Genomic DNA, 18,443 nt, shown 5'->3' on the forward strand with positions numbered 1-18,443 from the left:
AAAATTTAATAATATTTAATAAAAAATAAAATAAAATAAAAAGATAAATTGACTATTGATGTTTTAAATTAACTTATCATCTTTATATAAGACCTGCTTACATTTTTTTCACACCTATTTTTATAGTAATTTTGCTATATCACTTCTAATATGTTATTATGAGCCATTTAAGACATATCCACTTCGTTTCTTTAATCGTGATTTTACTATATAACCGCTAATTAATTATTATGGTCATTTAAGCATTAAAAATTAATAATATTTATTAGAAAAGGTAAACAGACACAAATGGTACGTTAACATAAAAAATTTGGTTCACTATCGAAATTATATTAGTATCACATAAATTGATGTGGCAGAAGAAGCCATAAAGTAACATATATTATTTGAAATGAGATAAAATGTATTGTAAATAATAATACAAAGAACTTAATATAAAATATATATATATCAAAAAATTTGATTGACTATCGAAATTTTATTCGTGTCACATAAACTGAGATGGAGAGAGTCTTATTAAAAAATTATGTAAAAAAATATTATAAATCATATAATTAACAACTTAAAAAATATAAAATATTTGACTGACTCTCAAAGTTATATCAGTATCATTTAAATTGAAATAGAAGAAAAACTATTATAAATCACAATAATTAAAAACTTAAATAATTTTAATAACTAATTATTTAAATTCTATTCGTATTATATAAATTAAGATAAAAATAATATATATTGAGCGGTATGAGCCCGGACCGTTGATATCTTGTATTTTTAAATACTGTACAACTTTAAAAACTTGAAGTTACAAATTTGAAATTTTAACTTCAAAATTTGTATGGTCAAATAAGATTAAGAATAAGAAGCAACATAAACAATAAACAAGAAAAACAAATTTGACAAAAAAAGGTAAGAGAGCAGGGGCAAAATAGGAAATAGAGAATGTGCCCATCTTCCATTGCAAGAAGAAAGCTCTTGCTTACCACATTGAGCAATCTTGTTTATATACCCCATCAATCTACTCTTCCCAAGGAAGAAAAATCTCGTCTTTCATGCATTGTTATTTTCTTCTTTTAAATTTTGAGTATCTTTTACATGGCAATGACCCTTCTTCATTGCTCCCTAATTACTTGTAACATTACCTTTTTAATGTTGTTAATCACAACTTTACTAGCCCAAAATACCTCATTTCCCATTGCTTAAAAAAAAAAAAAAAAAAAAAACCACATCCCTATTTTTCACAATTCTTGTACCCGATAAAAAGAAAATAATATGGAAGTTGGAGGAGTTATTAATGGAAGTTCTAATACTGTTTTGTTTCCAAGTGAGAAACTTTCTAATTGTCTTTGGATGTCCAATTCTTCCCCCTCTTTTCATGGTACAATTCTTCTTCACCCTGCCAAAAAAACGTTATTTTTCTTGGTCTTGTTCTTCTTGCTTTGATAGTCCTTGTAAGCTTTATAGAAACAGATTCAAGATTTCAAAAATTTATAGTTTTGTTGGACCGTACCCCCTTTTTATTAAGTGGATTTTTGATATAAATAGGCTGTGTGTAATAGAACCTTGTGATCCAGCCCTTTTTCGGACCAGTGCATATCAGGTGCTTTAGTATAGGGTTGCCCTTCTTTATTCTTAACCAAGATATTGAGTTGTGTCGAACATCTATCTTCAATTAAAGATCAAGGTTATGGTACTTAAGACTTTTAGTTTATTTTAGCTCAAAGGTTGAAACTTTGATGGCCAGTGTATGGTTTGTTAGTTTGTTACTAACATTATTTAACTCTCCAACTTTTCCTAGAAATGATCAGATTTTGCTCAATTCAATGTGTAGAATTTGGACACTTGTTTTGTTCAAATTGTGGTCCAAAATTGAGTCTTTTTAGCTTTAGAAGTAGAAAAAATCTGATTTGGCAGTTAATTAAAGGAAAATGAACACTACATGGTTCAATCTACTTGAATTGAAGCGAAGAAACTTAGCTCCCGTTTAGCCATAGATTTTGAAGTTGAAACTTGAAAATTTGAAATTGTGTTTAAACATAAAAGTTTTGCTAGTGTAAGTCTCGAAAGACCCAAAAGCTAGTCAGCTAGCCTAGTGTATTCAAGATTTTTGTACATTATTGACCTTGTTCTTTCTTGATTTTCTCTGTTTCAGGGTCTGCATCAATGGTTAATTTTGAAGACGGTGGCCGAGGAGAAATCGCTAAAGAGAGGCCATTTTTCCCAGCAATTGACAAAGAAGAAACTGGCAATGATGATTATGATAGTTGCTTTCATCATCCAGAAAAGAAGAGGAGACTTTTGCCTAACCAAGTGCAGTTTCTTGAGAAGAGTTTTGAGGTAGACAACAAGTTGGATCCAGAGAGGAAAGTTCAATTAGCTAATGAACTTGGATTGCAGCCTAGACAAATTGCTATTTGGTTTCAGAACAGGCGTGCTAGATACAAGACTAAAGTACTTGAGAAGGACTATGATGTTTTGAAAGCTAGCTTTGATAAACTGAAAGCTGATTATGACAACCTTTTCAAAGAGAATGAGGATTTGAGAAATGAGGTATCTTCAAACTCCTTACAAAACCAGCATTCTCGATTAGCATTACAACTTCCAAAAGGGTTTATTTAGTCTCCTTGAAGAAATGAGTTGTTGTCCCTTACATAATCCAAGACAATTATTATCTGATGAGCTAACTTATGGGGTTAAGTTAGGGTTAGAGGTTCTTTTTCTTAACATGATACTGGTATCAGAATTCATTTGGTCATCCAACCTAAGTGTGTCGGGGTGTTAAGTGTCTCTTATTAGTTTAGGGAATAACTTAGTCTTCTTAATGGTCTTGAACAATTTTCACCTCAAGAGAGCTAGCTTCTGAGGTTGAGCTATGCATAACGTTCATTTATTTAACACGGTATTGGTGTCGGACTAGTTTAGTTCATCCAACCTAGGTGTGCCGGGGTGTTGTCTCATATTAGTTAAGGAAATAAATTAATTGTCTTCTTGATGGTCTTTAACAGCCTTAAGAGGGGTTGAGTTAGGCGTAAGGTCCAATTTCTTAACGGGGTTTCTAATATGTTCTATGATTTTGTTGAATAGGTTAATTTGCTGACAGAAAAATTGCATAGGAGGGAGAAAGGGAAGGAAAACTCAGAACAAATTGAACCGATAGATGCACAAGAAGCTCAAAAAGCAACTCCAATTGTTTTTACCTCAAATGTACCAAGTATACCAAAGTTAGTGTGGAAACAAGAAGATGCAAGTTCAGCAAAAAGTGATGTTATTGATTCAGATAGCCCACATTATACTGATGGAATTCATTCTTCAAATGTATTTGAACCAGAGCCATCTGATTTTTCACAAGATGACGATGAAAACTTAAGCAAGAGCTTTTTATGCTTCCCAGAAATTGGTGATCAAATTCAATATAATTCATGCAATTTGAATTTCCAAATTGAGGATCAGCCTTGTTGGTTCTGGCAATAGTTTCAAGATTTGGCTCAATCCTACTTTTAGTGTTCCAAAGCAACAACAACAAAAACGAATTCAATGTAATTCCACAAGAGAATAGTGTGTACCCGGTCTGATCTATCTCGTCCAGAGATAGAGAGCTTGTTTCTCATGGACCAGGACATTTGCTAAATTTCCTTAGAACAATAATATGTTGTACATAGGATTACCAAGTACTAGTACTAGTTTGCCTAAATGAGGTGTCTTTAGACTCTTTATTAGCTTTGTTCCAAAAAAAAAAAGTTGTGATTGGCCTTTTATCTTTAGCTAAAAAACAATTGGTACTATTGCCTTCCTTTTTTTTTCTTACTTCTTTTTAGTTGGTCATGATGAATTTTATATACTACAAGTGATTCAATTTGTTTCTACTGCTGATTTTTTTTTTTAAGTTAGGATTCTTTAGCTTTATTTGGAAAGTTAAATCATGACAAGTCATTTTCTAGGATATGTACAAAGTAAACAAAAGCATGTGCAATGGGAAAGTAAGGAAAGAAAGGGGTTTTGAATAGGAAACTATGGGACTCAAAAGAAAAACCATTCTGCAATGGGAAAAACCACTGAATTTTTAGGTGTTGGTCATGTATATAAAATGAGCATAGTCCATAAGATCTTCTTTTTGCTTTTTCAATCTCCAATCAAGAGAATATATATTTCTTTCTAAGTTTATATTGTATTGCTCGTGTTTGACTACAATTAAGACTTTAGAAAAAACATTCTACATACTACAAGTACACCATTAGAACAAAAAAATATCATTAGAATTTGTGATCATGAACATATTCCTGACTTTTCTATGGTTGTAACTCGTTTGGTACACAGGGTAATGATAGATATATCATGATTAAACTTGGATAAATGGTATTGTGTTTGATTGATGGTATAACTTCATCTAAAATATTTTTTTATCGTCAATCAAACATATTATAACTTTTAATCTCAAGTTTAATCATATATATTCACGCTTTCTTATTAAATTTAAAACTATTTTATTTCACCTCCTTTGTATGATAAATTAATTCAAGAATTATAATTGTAAGACAATAATTTGAGGATAATTTAGTCCGAGAACCAAATAACGAGTATATGTCACTAAGTGAAGTTTAAGAGAGAAAAAAATAAAAATCTTTCAAAATATACTAAAAGTACTATTTAAACTTACTAAATTAAATAGGTCAAATCCATCGATAGGACCTCAAACTTATTCCGAAAATTCACTTCGACCCCTAAACTAAGGTTGTACCTATCAAGCACCTCAAGTGTTAAAATTGGTACCTATCAGACACAAAATGCTGATTTGGCAAGGACCTTGGGCGTGTGAATAGTAAAAAAGTAATATTTTATTTATTTTTGATTAAAAAAATTATATTTAAATTATTTTATTAATATACTTTTTAATTATAATAATTTCTAATTTAAAAAAAAAAGAAGAAGGAAAACCTTCATCTCCTCCCAGCGTCTATCATCTTCACCCCACCCTGCCTCATCGTCTTCACCCTTTCTTCTGATGACGACGACGAAATGATAAACTGACCTTGAACACTGGAATGGTAAACTCCAAGGCCAAACCAATAATCATAGCCATTCAGGGGAGTTAGATTGTATAAATTTAAGTACACTAGCAGCGATCCACGATTATTTTGAACTAAATTCTTGCAGCACAACATCTTGAAAAACAGAGAAAATTTCAACTCCCCTTTCCCCTTTACTCTCTAACTCACATATAATTGAATTTTAGATATATGTTGGTATAGTACTTGGTAGGTACAATGGAGGACAAAATGTGGATCCTCTTTTTTTTTTTTTCAGTTGACGGTGGAGTGGGGTACCACCGGCGGCAATACAGTGATCGTGTTAGTTGGTGTAAAAGGAGCAGAAGGGTGGATGTGTGTGTTGTGTATATATAAAATATTTTAAGGGATAAAAGAGAGGAAAGATTGGTTGGAAAATTGGAATCTTTGATGACGCTGTTTCTTCTCAATACTCAGCTAAAGTGTGAGAGTATTATAATGGTCAGCTGATGAAGTGTATTATTATGAAAGTTTTCCAGAAAATTAAAGTTTGCATTCTCAAAGTGAAGACGACGGGGCAGGGGTTGTGTGTGAAGACGATGGGATGGGTGGGGTGGGGTGGGGGGCTTTGTATGTGAAGACGATGGGGGAGGGGATGATGACGGAGGACGACGACTATGTGTGTGAGAGAGAACTGTGAAAACGTCGGGGAGGGGGGCTTGTGAAGAAGACGAATGGGTGGGGGTGGGTTGCTTTTTTTTCTTTTTCTTTTAATAAAAAAATTATTATTAAATAGATTTTTAAATAGAAAAAGGAATAAATTAGCAACTCTATCATATAATAATTTTTTTGCCACGTGTATTGATTTTATTGATCAATTTTACCACGTAAGGCGAATGTGTTACACACACTTTTTTTTTTTTGCTGATTGGGCAAAAAATGCCCAATTAAAATAAAATTTGTGGGGTTTAGGGGTCTGATAGGTACAAGTCTTAGTTTAGAGGTTTAAGTGAATTTTCAGGATAAGTTTGAGGTCCTATCAATAGATTTGACCTATTAAATAAGATGTGATATTTCTACGACGATAAGAGCATGCTAGTGAAAGTAAAATAAGAAAATTTAAAATGCATAGTGCAAAAAAAGAGTCATTCTTGAATAAACTAAAAAACTTCATGTGATATAAAACAAAAAAAAAAAAGACAAGTTATTCATTTTCTCCATAAACCTTGTAAGAGTGTATATATGTAATTATTTTAATTCCTAGAAGGGAAAACACCAAAAAAGAAGTTAAATTAAAAAAAAAAAAAAAAAAGATAAGGCTAAATACATATACAGGCTCCTTAATTATTTTATTTTTTCGTATAGATACATCAATTAAGACAGGTTCTTATTGAACCATTTATTCCTTCACAAAACGTATCAATTGAACACAATTACTGATGTGGCGTGACATGTGTAATACACTCTCCATTAAAAAAGTGAGAAACCATAATTTATTGTAATTACCTTTTTTAAAAAAAACAATTCTTTCATATCAGCAACAATATGATTTTTTATTACATTGAACCCTTTTTAAATTTTCATTAAAATTACATTATAGTTTTTTCATTTCAAAATTAAAAAATTAACTTTGTCTTTTTTTTCTCTTTTTTTCTCGATCTCTCTCCCTCCGATTCTCCCCTTTCCTCTCTTGCTTTCTCACCTTTTCTCTTATTTTCTCGATCTCTCTCTCCCCTGTTTCTTCTTTCTCTCCCTCTGATTCTCCCCTTTCCTCTCTTGCTTTCTCACCTTTTCTGTATCACTGTGTGCATGTGTGAATCTAGTGAGGTGAGTGTATGTGTGTTCTCGTGAAGGTGAGAGTACCGGATGTGCTGTGTGAGCATGTCAATTTGTTGTTGTGATGTGTAGTCTATTTCAGTGAAAAATAATATACGAACACTGCAAAAATAATATACGAAGCAGACAAAAAAATAATTTTTTTTTCAAAAACAAACTGTTATTGTTGCTTGTTGTATATGAATGTGTGTTAAATTGATATTCTTTTTCTTGTTGTTGGGTGTTATTTTGGTGGAAAAATAAAGAATTGAAAGTGTGGTTTAATGGTAGAAGAGCAGGAGAAAGAAGAAGGAGTTAAGAAATAAAATTATTTTTCTTTATGAAAAAAGAAACAACACTGGAGAAAACATTAAAATTATTTTTCTCCATTGTGTGTTCAACAATGGAGAAAACTTTGTTTGGAAGGGAAGAGGGGGAGGGGAGAGGAGAGGAAGAGAGGGGGAGGACGAACGGGTAGGCAGCTGGGGGGGCATATATATATATTTTAAATTAGATTTAATTATATTAGAAAATTATTTTTATAATTATTTTAAGTAAAAATGACACTTGTCGTTATTTAATTTGTCACTTTGCCACATCATCAACATGTGTATTATACGCATTTTACATTTTCTACCACGTCAGCAAATCGGGCTCACTTAAAACCATTTTTTGTGAAGGAGTAAAGGGTTCAATAGATACCTGACTTAATTGAGGTGCCTATACAAAAAAAGTGAAATAGTTCAAGAGCCTGTATATGTATTCCGTCAAAAGATAACTACATGTAAGAGAAAAAGTAAGAATTGAGGGTGTGTTTGGTATGATAGAAAATATTTTCCATGGTAAATGTTTTCATGGAAAATAAGTTGATTTTCTACTTATTTTCTAATGTTTGGTTGGTGAGTGAAATATTTTTCGAAAAATATTTTATTGTATTTGGTTGGTGAGTAGAGAATTTTTTTTAGAAAAATATTTTCTAATGTTTGATTGGTGAGTGAAAAAATATTTTTTTAGAAAAATACTACTAATTGTTAACTAGTATATCAATGACTCTAACAACTCAACAATTTGTAAGAAATAATTTAAGCATAACAAATAATATCAATATCGAATTCTAAAATACTACAATCACTAAATTTAAGCAACTATTAATTAGCAAATATAGGAGACACTTTTCAACATTTTGTCAGGACAATCTCAAGATACTACAATCAATAGAAATATAACGGAACGACAAGCTAATTCAACCTCGTGAAACAAGTTACATTGATAACAAGATAAAGTATGCAATTAGCAAAAGTAACATAGGTAAGTTTTTCTCTATGAATATGAAAATAACAATACATTCAACGAACATTAGAAATGGAAAAAATTTGAGTTTCACTTTTTTTATTTCAAATAGTAAAAAATTGAAGCAAAGCACAATAAAAAATATTTTTGAGTAATATAAAGTTTTGAGAAATATAAATTTTTTGAGTCATGTGAATATAAGTATTATTGGAGTGGGGCAAAGGAATGGGATGAGGTCATAAGTCTCATTTGTCATTTTCTAGAAAATGACTTTCCTTGACCCACGAGGGAAGTCATTTTCCATCAAATGAAGGAAAATAAATTGTTATGAAAAATATTTTTCCAATATTTCATTGCACCAATCAAGAAAAAATTGAAAAACATTTTTCAAAAAATATTTCTCATCATACCAAACACACCCTGAGATTGAAATATTTTTGGGAAAAGAAAAAGGAAAGGCAATAACATACTTAAAAGTCAAATTTTGTGGACGATTGGATCCAAAAGTGTATATTTCAATAGGCAATGACTTTTTGGCTAGATGTTGACAATTTCTTTCCTTGAATTAACTTTATAAAATGGACGTTGTGACACACCTCCATCACTTTAAATATTTTTTTAATTAAGGGAATCAACGATTCTTTTTAACATGAATATCTCTGCTGATGTATTTCTTGTTACATGTTAACATGTGTAAGTTGTACTATGACTTGTGAATATATTTTCATTGCTAAAATTTGATCATGGAGTTATTTTAATCCCTTTTTTAAAAAATATATATTTAAAAGCATGTAGCTTTGAAGGAACAGATCAAATGATATATTTATATATTTATACTGTAAGGGCTCATTTGATTTGAGAATTAGCTATTTCAAAATTACTATTTCTAAATTATTATTTCAGTAAGATATAAAATAACATTATACTTTTAAAATAATTAATTCTTAGATAAGTTATTTCACAATATTATCTCAATCAAACATGTTATAAATTCGTCTTAAAATTAATTTTTAAGAGTAGTTATTCCTTATTCCTCGTATTAAATGAGTTCGGATAAAATAACTTTTTCACAGTCAAATGACCTCTTTAAGTCCGTAACTTCTTTATTAAATTTTTAGTTAATTACAGAATTGGAACCTTACCAAACTCTAGCTTGTATTGTTAAGTTCTTGAGGAATGAAGTTTTCTTTTAGATAAACCAATAATTAAGAGACAAATTATACGATAATATATTAGTTGTCTTTTATGATTCGACCACTACTTTGTGTAGTCCTCTTTATTTTTTTTTTCCGCTTTTTTTCTTTTTATAATATTTAGCATCATGCCCGATTTGCCTCGATAACAAAAAGAATTAACACTTTGTGGGATTTTTTATTTTTTTATTTTTTGACTTCTATTACTATCATGAAAGATGAATCAAAATAGAAATGGGAAGAATGGTGGATTTTGTGCTTCTGAGACTTTTCTGCATTAGTATTTTACAAATGATCAAGGTACTCAAGCTCAAAGGCTATGGTGGGGATGAAGAATGCAAAACGCTTATTATGGAATAAAATTTGTATACGTGATCATGCTCTATCGAATCAGATTGAAACATTCTATTATGAACAAAGAAAATTAAATTTGTACCATGGATATCCAACATCAGATGCGACCAAAAAAAAAATATTAAACTCCTTCATCAAAAATATTATATATATTATATATACAAGGTAATTAAGTTTTGGGGTTATACTAGTCTAACTACACGTGCCTTAATAAACTGTAAAATTTCAAATCATTTTTCAAAATTCTTTCACACTTGATATAATAATGTAAACATAAACATATACACATATATATTTTATCACAAAAAAATTCAAGTGGTTGATGGAACACCACTTTTGTGTTTGTCATATAGTACATTTTTCTCTTACTGCCACGTATTAAGAGAGACGCATCAATTTGAACCATATTTGTGTTACTATTATTTTTCTTTTTGTTTATATTTAAAATCTTTCCTTATTTTTAAAGTCAACAAAATCATTGATTACATTCTTATTACATACTTAAACATTTAAAAATCTGGTACTACTTAAACCTTTTTTGTTCTAATGGTTTTATATTTATTTCTAGATTTTTCAAATCTTCTTAAAATCAAATTTAGTTGATTTAAAATCTTTAAACTAATGAAAAAAGTATTAGTTGTCATTAATTTTGATGACTTCTAATAAGGAAAAGTTCTATCATAAATATATTTAATTAATTTTCAACTCTCAAATTAGGAAAAAGTAGTGAAATTATGATGACTTTTAATAAGAAAAGGTTTTTACCATAAATATATTTAATTAATTTTCAATTCTTAAATATTAGGAAAAAATAGTGAAAAAAATGATTTTGTCTAAAGCAAAGACTTTTAATGAAAAGCAAAAAGTTCAAACAACATTTTGGCCTTTCACACTATCATTGATTACATCCTTATTACGTACTTAAACTTTTAAAAATCTGGTACTACTTAAACTTTTCTTGTTCTAACGGTTTTATATTTATTTTTAGATTTTTCAAATCTTCTTAAAATCAAATTTAGTTGATTTGAAATTTTTAAACTAATGGAAAAAGTATTAGTTGTCATTAATTTTGATGACTTCTAATAAGGAAAGGTTTTATCATAAATATATTTAATTAATTTTCAACTCTTAAATTAGAAAAAATTAGTGAAATTATGATGACTTCTAATAAGAAAAGGTTTTACTATAAATATATTTAATTAATTTTCAACTCTTAAATATTAGGAAAAAATAGTGAAAAGACGATTTTATAAAAAACAAAGACTTTTAATTAAAGACAAAAAGTTTAAACTACATTTCTAAGGTCCTTCACACTTTTTATATATTATAGATATAGATATAGATTATAGGTTATAAATTATAAATTATAGACATTCTAGATATTAGAAATATTTTTGGTCAAAATTTTGCCTCCACTATAAAGTAAAAGAGCAAAACACTAAAGAGACTATGACTTGAGATGGTGTGACCTCTCTAATATTGGCTTATAAAGTGCAAAATGCAGGAAGCTGAAGCCATTAAATTGAGGTAGACAAAAGCCACAATTGATTCTTGCAACTCATCATGACCACTTGCATTAGGCATATATCATTTCTATATACTTTCGTGACAAGTCATTGTTGGTATTCAAATATGTGTCTCTTAAGTTACTAGATTCATTAAGCAAAGGACATCTATTAATTTCATTTGATTACTTCACATCAACAAGTTATGTTATGATCTTTAATTGTGGATGAAAGTTTTGTGGATGAAGAACATCTTAACAGTAACTTGCTTATTTAAGAAGAGCCGCCTTAATGAAGTTTGCGTAACTTAATGAATGAAATGTTGCTTTTGGCTTCATATTAATGCAACTTTTAGACCATGTGGAATTAAGATTGAAATTGAAACCAAATGCAATATTGTTACACTAACTCATATAAAAAGGAGTATTTAATGGTATAAAGTAGATCGAGCAACAGTTTGATACATAAAATATTTCGTGTTAGTAGAATTCGAAAAAGGATTGCACCTCAAATGATAACTTTAGAAGTCTAATAAATCAATGTTATCTCGATGGAACTATGAACAACCAAACAACATTATATACGACCTAATGTCAAAAGCGGATTTAGAAATTCAAATTTATTAGTTTTGAATTTTAGAAAAGATAATTTATTAGGTTTTGAAGGAATTATTTGTAGACTTAATTTCTTATATAATCATTCAACCGGAAGTTACATTTTTTCTTGACTTAAAAAAAGACTTTCTCGAATAATAACTATTAATTAAATTATTATCTAAGAAACAAATCATTATTTGTACATCTTAGTGAATTTCGTAATATAAATATAAACATATTTTATATATATATATATATATATATATATATATTTTATTTTATTTTATTTTTTTTATTTTTTTTTTATTTCTACTATCTACTACTAATATATAAGTGTCAATAAGCTGCTGAAGCAGACAGCTTATGGACGACATGCCTGTTTCAGCAGCTTCAATCGTGATTTTACTATATTACCCCTAATTAATTATTATAAGTCATTTATATATTAAAAACTAAAAAACTAAATAAAAAAAATTAAAATAGACATTTATTACAAGACTGCTTCAGCTGCTTCAACCGTGATTTTACTATTTCATTCTTAATTAATTATTATAAGTTATTTACATATTAGAAAATTAATAATATATAATTAAGAAAAAGTAAATAGATATTTATGACATGTTTGCTTCATCTACTTCAACCGTGATTTTACTATATCATTCCTAATTAATTATTATAAGTCATTTACGTATTAAAAAATTAATAATATTTAATTAAAAATATATAAGTGACAATAAGCTGCTGAAGCAGGCAGCTTGTGGACGACATGTCTGCTTCAACAACTTCAAACGTGATTTTACTATATTATCCATAATTAATTACTATAAGTCATTTATGTATTAAAAATTTAAAAAAAATAAAAAATAAATAAAATAAACATTTATGACAAGACTGTTTTAGTTGCTTCAACCGTGATTTTACTATATCATTCTTAATTAATTATTATCCATGCTTTCCTGTGAATTTATTTAGTATTCCGTGTCTCGAGCCGGGGGTCTATCGGAAACAGTTTTTCTACTTCTTTAGAGGTAGAGGTATGGACTGCGTACATCTTACCCTCCCCAGACCTCACTATGTGGGAATACACTGGGTTTGTTGTTCTTGTTGTTGTTGTATTCTTAATTAATTATTATAAGTTATTTACGTATTAGAAAATTAATAATACATAATTAAAAAAAAAAGTAAATAGATACTTATGACATGCTTGCTTCAGTTACTTCAACCGTGATTTTACTACATCTTTCCTAATTAATTATTATAAGTCATTTACGTATTAAAAAATTAATAACGTTTAATTAAAAATATAATAAACATTCATGACATGTCTGCTTCAATTGCTTCAATAGTGATTTTATTATATCATCCCTAATTAATTGTTATGGATCATCTAACCATTAAAAATTAATAATATTTCATTAAAAAAAGGTAAAGTAGACACAAAATTCTAAGTTAACTTTTGATGTTTTAAATTAACTTGACGACTTATATGGGGTTCACTTAATTCACAATTACTTTTTATAGTAATTTTATTATATCTTTCTAATTAGTTAGTCATTGATGTTTTAAATTAACTTGACGACTTATACGGGGTTCACTTAAAAAAACAGCAACTTTTATAGTAATTTTATTATATCACTTCTAGATAGTTATTATAAGTCATTGAAGTATTAGATAATTAATTATTATAAGTTATTTACATATTAAAAAAATAATATTATTTAATTAAAAAAATTAAAATAGATATTTATGACATATCTGCTTCAGCTGCTTCAATCGTGATTTTACTATATCATCCCTAATTAATTATATAAGTCATTTACGTGTCAAAAAATTTATAATATATAATGGAAAAAGTAAAATAAATATTTATGACATGTCTGCTTCAGCTGCTTCAACCGTGATTTACTATATCATTCCTAATTAATTGTTATAAGTCATTTACGTATTAAAAAATTAATAATATTTAATTTAAAAGATAAATTAGACACAAAATTATAAGTTAACACTTGATATTTTAAATTAACTGAACGACTTATATGGAGTCCACTTAAATTTTTTCCAACAAATACTTTTTATAGTAATTTTACTATATCGCTTCTAATTAGTTAACCATTGATGTTTTAAATTAATTTGACGACTTATATGGGGTTCACTTAAAAAAAAATCAAAAGTAACTTTTATAGTAATTTTATTATATCAATTATAAATAGTCATTATAAGTCATTTAAGTTTTAGATTATAAATAATATTTAATAATAAGGATAAAATAGATAAAAAATAAAAATAAAAAATAAAAAATAATAGAATAAAGTACTTTACAATAGTAATATTTGTGTCAAAAAAAGATATAAAAGTAGTACACCTATTGAGATCTAAATAATTAGATTCAAACAAAAAATTAAATACATAGTTACGATGTAGATTTGAGTGATTAAAATATCAAATTTTATTAGGTACAATTAAATGAAGCATAAAATACATAAACAAGGAAATTAAATTTTGATTTTTTTAACAACCTTTTTGGTTCGGTGATCGACATGCTTGTACACCACTATTTGCTCCCTAATTTTACTATATCACCTTTAATTATTATATGTCATTTACGTATTAGAAAATTAATAATAATTAATAAAATAAATAAGTAAAATAGACAGTTATAACATGTCTGTTTCAGCTGCTTCAACCATAACTTACTACATCACCGCTAATTATAAATCATTTAAGTATTAAATAGTTAATAAATTGGATAAAAAAAAAGTAAAATAGTCATAAAATAATTAATTAACTCATTATGTTTTAAATTAACTTGACATCTTATATGAGGCTCACTTAAATTATTTTTACAAGTATTTTTTATAGCAATTTTGCTATACCACTTCTAGTTAGTTAATATAAGTCATTTAAGACATGTTTGCTTCGCTAATTCAATTGTGATATTTGTTTAACTCTCAAAATTATATCGATGTCACTTAAAATAGAATAAAAAAAATATTATAAATTAAAATAATTAAAATCATTAATTATTTAATAATAACAATTTATTTCACTACTTTTATAATAATTTTAAAAATTGAAACTTAGCATGTTGGGCCTGTGCTCATCACGGGCCTATCACCACTAGTATTACTTATAAATGGCAATAAGTAGGCACCTCTTCGACGTGCTTGCTTGTGCTGCCTGTTTCATCTGCTTCAATTGTTATTTTACTATATCTTCCCTAATTAATCATTATAAGTCATCTAAGTATAAAATAATTAAGAATATTTAATAAAGATGATAAATTGAATGTAAATTACTTACTTAATTGTTGATGTTTTATTTTTACTTCATGTCTTATATGAGACCTATTTAAATTTTTTCACAAGTATTTTTTATAGTAATTTCATTATATCATTGTTATAGGTCATTCAAGACATGTCTGGATCGTTGTTTCAATCATGATTTTATCACATCACCCGTAATTAATTTTGATCGTTGTTTCAATCATGATTTTATCACATCACCCGTAAATTTTTTTGAAAAAAATAAATAAAATAATAAATTAACTCTTGATGTTTTGTACTACCTTCTTCAGCTGCTTTAATCATAATTTTACTATATCACCCTAATTAATTATTATAAGTCATTTAAGCATTAATAAGTTAATGATATTTGATGAAAAGATAAAATAAAAATAAAATGATGAATTAACTCTCGATGTTTTAAATTAATTAGATGTATTATATGAAACTCATTCAAAAAATTTCACATGTATTTTTTATGAATAATTTTGTTTTATCACTTCTAATTAGTTGTTAGTATAAGTTATTTAAGACATGTCTGCTTCATTGTTTCAATCGTGATTTTATTATATCACCCTAATTAATTTTCATGGTCATTTAAGCATTAAAAATTTAATAATATTTCATAAAAAAATAAAACACACACAAAATGATATGTCAACATAAATTCTTTGTTTGACTATTGAAATTATATTAGTCCCACAAAAATTACGATGGGACAGAGGAAGACATAATTTATTGAAAAATTATGCTAAAAGCATTATAACTCACATATTTCACAACTTTAAAATATAAAATACATAAAGTATTCGATTGACTCTCGAACTTATATCCGTGTCCTTTAAATTGAAATAAAAGAAAAAATATTATAGATCACAATAACTAAAAATTTAAATTATTTTAATGATTGTTTATTTAAATCATATTTGTGTCACATAAATTAAAAAATATATAATATATATTGGATATGTGCTGAGCACGAGCCTTCGATGTCTAATATATATATATATATATATATATATATATATATATATATAAAGAAAGATATTTACTTTGAAAACATTCAAGTTGAATATTTCTCCTTAAGTTAGTTAATTCAACCAATCGTGCACGTATTTTAGGACACGAGTCAAAAGTGAATTTTCAGATAGTTTCTGGAACTCAACTTTATGTAGTCACATTAGATACTCAACTTTATGTAGTCACATTAGATATAACCACAATAAAACCTCATTGAGCAAAACCAAAATATCTAACACTCTCTTAGTTTCAATTTAGGTGTCCTAATTTGATTAATTATGAAATTTAAGAAGTAAAAAGAGATTTTTAAATTTTATAATTTCAAATCTAAAAGATATACAACTTTAAATGAGATCTTAAACTCATTATATGATACTGAAATTAGAAATTTTACTAAATATTTTTCATAAACGGACCAAAAGAAAAAATATATAAACTAAAATGGAGGGAGTACTTGAAAGGATATTTTGATACGCTAAATTTTCATCATGGATGCAGTTTAGTTACTCAAACGCATAACAATAACTTTATCAATTATATTAATATAATTAAAAAAATATTTTTATAACTTAAATTCATAATCTGTTAATTGCATCACAACAACTTTATCGATTGGTAAACCGACTGAGGAATACTTTTTAGGGAACGAATGAAGAATCGAAAAGTGGGAAACAAGGTCGGCAACCAGACCGCACACGTGTCCATTAAAACTCAATATCTAGTTTCTAGTCAAACAAATGCCACGTAAACAAAGAAAGCCCAGTGGGCCCACCAACAAGATGCCATAGTTGATGTTGATGGGCCGAGCAACGTGGCGGGCAACACAAGGTGGGCAAATAAGATAGTGGGCCCAATGGAGCCCAACAACGTCACTTTCAGTTATTCTTTTACACGGAGATGTGGATAAGCATGCAACAAAACAAATTACTGTAGTTCGGGGCCCAATATTGATGTAGAAATAGGGCTTTGGTTTTGACAAGACCAGGAAGTGTCTAAAAGTTGAAGGGATATATCCTTCCGTATTAATTTATTTGTTATATTTTAATTTGACATTATTAAGAAAATATTCTTTTAAATTTTATAATTTTAAATTAAAGACATATTAAATATATCAAAATATATTTTACTTTTTAACATAATATATAAATATGACCCTAAACTTGACACCAAATTATAACTTTAACCTTAAATTTTGATAGTGCATAAATAGTACCTTTAATTATTCAAAACCTGAACAAATATGACCTCCGATTTTGCAACCCCATGCGTGAGTTTCACTCGCGCCTACGTGGAAAGCTCATCCAATCATACGGTGCCACGTCGTTGAAAGGACTGACTTGGAAGGAGGTCATATTTGTGCAGTTTTGAATAGTTAAAGGTCATATTTGTACACTATCAAAGTTTTATTTTTTGTGTTAAAACGACTTCGTTTTTGTTATTATTACTAAAAATTACACAAATACACAACTTATATTTCCAATAGTATAAAAAATCTCAACTCCCTAAACATATTACAAAAATCCCAACATATACACAGAATGCTATGCATATGTCGGCTATGTTATGTATATTAATAGGAAAAGAGAGTAAAGTAATTAAAAATGTGAGAGAGAGTCTAATTACTTACAAAAGGGTTGATATTTATTATTATTATTATTATTTTTATAGCAGCAGCATCTAGTTTTTTTCTTATTAAAAAAATAAAGCTACTAGCAAGAATTGAACCCGCGTAGTAGGCTGAAGGAAGCACCCAAGAAGAGCAAATAACACCACTATGCTATCTAAGTGCCTTATTTCATGTGGTTCAACATTAATATACGTACATAAATATAGATTTTCTACCTTATATATACAACGTAATCTTTTTATCGAGGGGGTTCGGGTGAACCCCATGACAACCACGTGGGATCGCCGCTACGTTAATTTAATAACGTTTTGATAACGTTAATACTAACATTTTAATAACGTTAATTTAATACTAACATTTTAATAACGTTAATTTGATAACGTTAATTTAATAACGTTTTATTAAAACTATAACTTTTTTTATTATTAGTATAGTTTCAATCTTTAATTTAATATTTAAATAAATTATATTTAGATATATTATATAACATAAATTTCCCCTTTGCTTTATAATATATATATACATATATCCGCGCGATTTTTTTGTATGAGGCTGACCCACCTAATTAATAAATCTTCAATATTGCTCTTTTTTTTCGCAATGACAAAACAAATTAGATGTCATTTTCATCTTTGAGCCGAAAATAATAAAAAAATAATAGTGAAAAGTCATTTAAAGGTCATATTTGTGCAGTTTTAAATAATTAATGGTCATATTTGTGCATTGACAAAGTTTAAGGTCAAAGTTATAAATTTGATGTCA

The 18,443-nt window shown here is 27.8% G+C and overlaps 1 protein-coding gene across 1 annotated transcript; it reads left to right on the plus strand.

Annotated features, from left to right (window-relative positions):
* The first annotated feature begins 927 nt into the window (after positions 1-927).
* Positions 928-3,788, plus strand: LOC107848073 (homeobox-leucine zipper protein HAT5). The gene is made up of 3 exons (XM_016692739.2): positions 928-1,375; positions 2,150-2,547; positions 3,082-3,788. Exons 1-3 carry the CDS (start codon positions 1,270-1,272, stop codon positions 3,466-3,468), a joined length of 891 nt encoding a protein of 296 aa, XP_016548225.1. The 5' UTR covers positions 928-1,269; the 3' UTR covers positions 3,469-3,788.
* Positions 3,789-18,443: the final 14,655 nt, after the last annotated feature.

This window comes from Capsicum annuum, chromosome 11 (assembly GCF_002878395.1).
Source record: "Capsicum annuum cultivar UCD-10X-F1 chromosome 11, UCD10Xv1.1, whole genome shotgun sequence".
NCBI classification, from domain to species: domain Eukaryota; kingdom Viridiplantae; phylum Streptophyta; class Magnoliopsida; order Solanales; family Solanaceae; genus Capsicum; species Capsicum annuum.

What these genes read in the sequence shown, in the direction of transcription:
- LOC107848073 (XM_016692739.2), top strand. Translation starts at nt 1,270, where the DNA reads ATGGAAGTTGGAGGAGTTATTAATGGAAGTTCTAATACTGTTTTGTTT. An exon ending in TTCTTCCCCCTCTTTTCATG is followed by an intron (nt 1,376 to 2,149) that starts GTACAATTCTTC and finishes TCTCTGTTTCAG; the next exon opens with GGTCTGCATCAATGGTTAAT. An exon ending in ATGAGGATTTGAGAAATGAG is followed by an intron (nt 2,548 to 3,081) that starts GTATCTTCAAAC and finishes TTTGTTGAATAG; the next exon opens with GTTAATTTGCTGACAGAAAA.